Source organism: Citrus clementina, unplaced genomic scaffold (genome assembly GCF_000493195.1).
Source record: "Citrus clementina cultivar Clemenules unplaced genomic scaffold, Citrus_clementina_v1.0 scaffold_9, whole genome shotgun sequence".
Lineage (NCBI taxonomy): Eukaryota > Viridiplantae > Streptophyta > Magnoliopsida > Sapindales > Rutaceae > Citrus > Citrus x clementina.
In genome coordinates, this window is record NW_006261964.1 from 20201270 (window position 1) to 20208016 (window position 6747).

Genomic DNA, 6747 nt, shown 5'->3' on the forward strand with positions numbered 1-6747 from the left:
AGAGCTTTGCTTCTTGAGTGGCACTTTTCTTCTACTTGTTATATTCAATAAAGCACAAGGATCAGGAAGATTACAATCTTCCGAAGAATAACTTCTACCATCTTCATCCTGTTTGCAGGACTCATCCTCCATTTCGGTTTCATTCACCAACTCTTCAAAAGGAAGAAGCGGGCCCATTTCACGCTCAGTTCTTGTAGATTTTACAGCAGAAGCCTTTAAATGGACATTTGAATACACCTATAATGAAGCCAAAACTATTACTGCCAGGTTTACTACTACCAGATTAAATCATCACATAATATGAAAAATATCAGACTTCTTACAGAATATGATATAAGAATAAAATTACCAATCACATTCCTTGAGAAGTCTATCTTTATCATAAATCAACAAAAATAGCTGAGAAAATTAGCACAAGAAAGTCTCAAAATGAGTCAATAGAAATTTAAAAATTGACACAAAGGGACACCTTGCTCTAGGTTCTACATGGTCAAAGTATTTACATTGACCAGGTAAAAGAGAGCTTGAGAACTCAACCTAGCTACTGATTGATATGATGACCTTCAAAGAGTGACCCATTGTTGAGGTTTATGTAATAACGAACGAAGATTGATTCTTACAATCTAACCATGATGGAGATTGATACTTATCAGCCTAAACCATGAATAATTGATGAAAGTGTGTGTCTTATTAAGAGTTCACCCCAAGCAGCAATTATTCTAGATGAATAATCTCTTATTAACTCCCTTATTAATGGTTCAAAGTCATCAAATGCGTGCTAGTTGAATTCTGATAAGGCAGGATGTATGCAGATTGCAGTATGATTTTTTAAGAAATGAATGTTATGATATTTAAAGCATTACTGAAAATTGCTATAGAATTGTTCAAACTTCCAGTTATTTGAAACTCAGGGAGATAAAGGATGTGCGAAGCCATGATTTTTTGAAATAATCAAAAGTCGCATGTCGCCCAATAGATGCTAATGGCTGAAGCTGCACAAAACTGAGTGGCTGAGATTGAACTTGAGAATTCAGATTTAAATAATGGACAGTGTCCAATAGTTTCTAGAAGTTAATAAGACCCGCCCGTAAAGCTCATTATAAAGTACCCTTAATTTCAATTTTATTGGCACATCTCCACTTTTTTTTTTAGCATTCTCACTCGAGCATCAAAGTCTTTTTGGGTTACAAACACTTCTAGTCACACTCAATATAATCAAGACCAAGGTCAAGTAAAATTCTCCTTTCATTGGGTGAAATTTTCTTTCCTACATCTTCATAAGATCTGAGTTCCTAGAGCACAAAGCTAAATAAATAATAAACTTTTGTTCTAAAATTAAAGCAAAAAATTACCTCTTGAAGACTCTCACTGGAAAGATTACCTGGGCACCATGTGTCCCGCCTTTTATTCTGCAACAACAAACAAAAAACTTCATCAACAGTAAGGAAGGTGGGTACATGGTGTATCACTAAAAGATAAAAGAACAATTATCATATGATAGAAACCGTGATGAGCATTTATCTATAATCATACAAACCTTTTTTGCACGTTCATGGTTTTCATCCCTATTTGAATATAACACCATTGAGCTCAAGTTTTTTATTTTCTTCGCTTGCTCTTGCAATACCTTCTCACGCTCAGCTTGGGCTTTCTTTTCCTCCTCCAATTCCAATGCTATACGCTCCCTCTCCAATTCAGACTACCAAAGCAAGCATAGAACTTATAATCATGTTCACACGTTCATCTTCAACAATCATTAGCTATATAAATTATATAATATTACCTGTAATAATGTATTCCGTAATCTAAGGATCTCTTCCTCCAAATGTTCTGAATGAGAAGCCTAAGGCACAAATGAAATTGTTAGCCATCCTATATTACAAAAACACTGTTACAGGGAGAATGTGTATTGTGCATGCCTGTAATTTGGCTCTAAGCTCCTCAATTTCTTTCTTTTGACGCTTTAACAGCGCAGCATCTGTCAATATCTAGGAAGACAATACAAGCTGGGTTAATATTCAAAACAAAAAAGGGAAATAACAATAAAGAAAGGAAACTATTAAAAAAATGCATGACATGCACTAAGATGTTGAACGCAAGTGAAAAATAGGAAAAAGAGGACGTGAAATGAAATTTATGAGGAAGGAAGAAGAGCAAAACCTCATTCACACGAGCACAATTTGTGACACATAATGCTCTACTTGCAAACTGAAGACTGCTTTTTGTCTCATCTGCATGAATCTGCCATCACATCAATAATGCTAAATAATCAGGACTTAATAAATCAAACAAACATCCTCACGGTTTGGAGCACATAGATAATCAAAGCATCAAAAACAGTACACAATGTACTTCTAAATATTTGTTTGCCTAGGGACTGAAATAGGTTAAAATGGTTTCTGTTTTTGTAAGTAGTCTAGCAAATAGATCAAGGTTTGGCGCTCATTAATTATTTGTTGAAATAAAAAATAAATAAATAGCTCTCATAAAAAGAAATGCTTGTTACTTATGTACATTGTGACAATGTTGAAGGAATATTTTAAGAGTTCTCCACTTACTTTGTGAACTTTTCATAAAAATACTACTTCAATTCAAAGAAAGGTATTTGACTGTAGCATTATCTTTTGCAAGATAATGCTCATAAAACTTCCTCTAATATATGTAAACATGCTCCAAGAGACTCTAGAAAAGTACAAATCACTTCAACTTGACTCAACTATTAAAACATGCATTCCATCTATATTTACATAATTAAAGACATCAATTATACAATTAAAAACCACCTGAAGCAACAATCAATTCTCTTTTTTTCTTTTTGGTAATATTGTGTATTTTTACTCCAACGCAACAATCACCATTCATTCTTAGGCAGACAAGAAAAACAACACACAGAAAGAAGATAAAATATTTCCCAATTCAAATGATTCCCATGTTCTAGTTAAGGTGAATTATTGGGAACAACTTATCTCCATGCTCAAGAGAAGAAACAGTGCAAAGATGTTAAAAACTTTAATTAATAGAAACTGCTTTAATAGACACTCCAACTAAGATAAAATGGTCAGAAAATTTTTTAAAATTTCTCTTATTCAAATTTCTCACAATCTATCCCAATTGAGAAGAGTAAAATGCCGCACTAGCAATTGAAGATTCATCAAAAGTTTACAGCCTATAAATATGCCACCAAACCTCGCAATGTTGATTCCTCAATCCACTTATATGAACTTTCTTTATATATAAGTCATCAAGACTAAATGATTCTACATTTGTTTTATAATAATAATTTGGTAATATGCTTTTTGTAAATTTTGTGCTTTGCCACCCCCAAACCAAGGTTCTCCGTCTAGTATCATCCATGAGTCAATGAAAAAATAATACCCAATTGCCCATGGAAGGAAAACTTGAAAAGCACATACAACAATAAAACACTGTCTGACAAAAAGACAAGAAAGTACTACATTTGAACCATACAAGGAAAAGTTCTATCTTTAAAATTTATGTAAATCACTAATTTAACCACAAAAAGAGTTTCAAAAATTTAAGTATGCATTCAAAGATGTTGATCAAGCATAAGGTTCATTAGTTAACAGAATGCTACCTGCGCAAGAGTGATATTGCAAATAATAGCTGTATTTGCATTTCCGCCAAGAGCAGGTTGTAAAATGCGAGTCAGTTTGCTATCTCGATATGGGACATGACCCCTACATTGAATATGTCAATTATTCTAGGAAAACAACAATTTAGTCTTAATGCATGCTCCTGAACAGATAACTTACCCTTGGCTTTCAGCTCCTTCACTCAATTTTTTAATAACAGTTCCTAGTGTCATCAAGCTTTTGTTAATGTGGGAACCCTCTTTGAGTCGAACCCCTTCTGCACCAGTTTTTGCGGCACGCTCTGAACCAGCAAGGTCCACTAAATTCTATAATCAAATAGAAATATAGAATCAACAGTAAATCTGAATTATAGGGAAGATAAACAAGATATTTTGTTCTGACTATGGCAAATTCAAATATACATAGATTAAAATATTTATTAAAAAATTTGCAAGAAAGATGTAAAGATTGTCTAGCAATCCCATACCAAAACCGATACACGAACGGCATCACAAGAATTGTCGTTGTTATCATCTTCAGTTTTATCCCGACTCTCTATGATCTGTTTAATAAGCAGTAAGGCAGAAGAACGTATATAACTCTGACAAATGATATTTGTAAAAAGATAACATCACATTACCATGCGGAAAATGGTGTGAGATCTACTACTGTGCAAATTCATATTTGTTTCTCCAATATGTCTGTGAGCTGAAATTTTGAGAAAAATAAATAATTACATTTGCAGACAATTGGCTGATATATAGCCAACAGCAAACAAGAGATATACATTCTCCAAAATCCATAAGATTAAGAACTTGCTGAGGAGAGGCAACAATTTCTTCTCTCAAACCAGCAACATATATCCCTCGCTGCACATATAAAGAAAATTAAAATAAACTGTCAGTCATAAAAACTCCTAGACATGTACCACTAGATAAAGCTTCAAATACCTCCAGGCTTTCGTGAATCTGCAGTTTTCGATGCTCAGGAGCTAACAAATCATTTATGTCCTCATTGTAAATCTCCATATAGGACATTCGGAGAAGAAACTCTCTGTCCACTTTCTGAAATAAAAGAAACAATCAAACTCATCCATTCACCCCAATCTAATAATTTTGAGCAAAAACAATAACATATGGAAGTCAACATAACAATAATTATCATAGGTCTTGATTTTTGTCAATACTGTTAAAGGTGGTGGCCTTTAACATTTTTTCAATGCATTATTACTTATCAGAAAAGCTGAAGAAATTAAATCCATTAGCTTCATCCCCAAAGAGTAATGGCATGTTAATAAATAATAACATATAAAGAAACTAAAATTGGGGAAAAAAAGTGACAGCATGTAATACCCCTAGTATGATGTCAAACAAATCATGCACAGCACGAGGGATGACACCGGGTTCAGTAAGCGAGCCACGCATTGTATGTGTTTTGCCACTGTTTGTCTGTCCATAAGCAAAAACCGTTCCTACAAGAAAAGCCCCGAATAAATTAACAGACAAAATCACTTACGAAAAATTAAAAGTGAATTGGATTCAAGCATTACCATTGAATCCACGAACAGCGGCCGCAACAATGTCTCTAGTACGAGCTTCATAAACCTCTAGGGTTTTACAATCTTGGTCGAAAATCCGGTCTAATATCCAAAATTTAATAAAATCAAATAAATAATCATAAAAAAATTTGAACCCTAGCAATAGCAGATATATATATAAGCATTATTAAGACTTAAGAGAGAGAGAGAGAGAGACTAAGTACCAAATTCGAACTTTGATGAATGATTAGGGATAAAAATTGAATTTCCCACAATTCTCCATGGGCTTGACTTCGCGTCCTCCGGCGAGAGTGGCCGTGCTCGAACAGTCACGTGAATTCTCTCCATTTTCTTCTATTGACGGATAATGGCAGGATTGGAAGTGTGGGAAACCTAAAGCAAAAATGAAAACCCCTTCCTCCATTTTGATTTTTGGAACTGGGTATTATTTTCCCGCGCGAAACTTGTAAAATTACGAAAATGCTCTCTTCTTGGAAATGTTAAGTAGCTTAAACTAAAATAAATTTAGGAAAAAAAATAATATTGTAAAAAATATAGAAAGTTTGTTGTTAAAAGCATCACAGTTTTTCCTTTTCTAAACAGAAATTTTTGCTGTAGATATTGTATTTGTAGTTGTCACTCCATAATTGTTATTTTAGAAAACATTTAGAAAATCGTAGTAGATCACGTGATAAATTAATAAATGATAATGGTAACTGGTAAAATTTGACACAATATTATTATCTGATATTAATATAATATGAATAAATGAATATGGGTCATTAAAATTTAACACGATTATTAAATAGGTCAAATTCAAGTTGACACAAATTTTTTCTGTATCAGGTTAGGGTTAAAATTCTTAACTAATTTACCCGACTATTGATACGGTTATATTTTTTTAAAATTAATTTCTATATTTTTATCATTAAAACTCAAATATTAAACATAATTCTCTCCTTTTATTTTTTTTTTTTTTGAAAGGTTGGACATATACATAATCATTTATAAAATTTTATATAAATTTAGAATTTCAATAGCATAAATGTCTAAATTGGGGGGGGGGGGGGAGTGTATATATATATATATAATGCAAATATTGGGTGTGAATTTTATTAAATATATAAATATTAAGCGGGCTATTGAGTAACTCAATTTATTTTTTGTGTAGGATTTGGGTTTTAGTATTTTAACACAATTATTAAATAGGTCATGTTGAGTCGACCTAAGTTCAACATGACATAAAACTAACATGACCGAACACGACTTGGTGACCCGTTTTGCGAGCTCTAGTTAATACTGCTGGTATGTTTTAGTGATTGCAAATTTGCTATTGATATTACATTTGATGTGTTTTTCATTGATTAATTTTATAAAATTATCTAAAAATAATAATATAACATGTTGGGATGGAGTTTCGGACTATACAGGGATCAAATTAAAATATTTCAAAATTGATTATATAATTTATTTTATTTTACATTCAAAATTGGTTATATGATTTTTTTTTCAATTTTACATTCTATAATATATTAAAATTTTATTTTCATAATGTAAAAGTTCTTTTCCTATTAAAAATAGATAACATAAATTTAAATAAAACCCAATAGGCCTTTG

The 6747-nt window shown here is 32.2% G+C and overlaps 1 protein-coding gene across 1 annotated transcript; it reads right to left on the reverse strand.

Annotated features, from left to right (window-relative positions):
• Nucleotides 1–5534, reverse strand: LOC18031869 (kinesin-like protein KIN-7O; the record flags this gene model as incomplete). The annotated part of the gene is made up of 15 exons (XM_006421051.2): nt 5355–5534; nt 5143–5232; nt 4946–5064; nt 4544–4657; nt 4381–4462; nt 4234–4301; nt 4081–4155; nt 3774–3919; nt 3596–3698; nt 2161–2241; nt 1920–1988; nt 1784–1843; nt 1538–1699; nt 1353–1409; nt 1–237 (listed from the first exon to the last, which is right to left on the reverse strand). Coding segments are annotated over exons 1-15 (1587 nt in total), but the record flags the coding sequence as incomplete, so codon positions are not given.
• Nucleotides 5535–6747: the final 1213 nt, after the last annotated feature.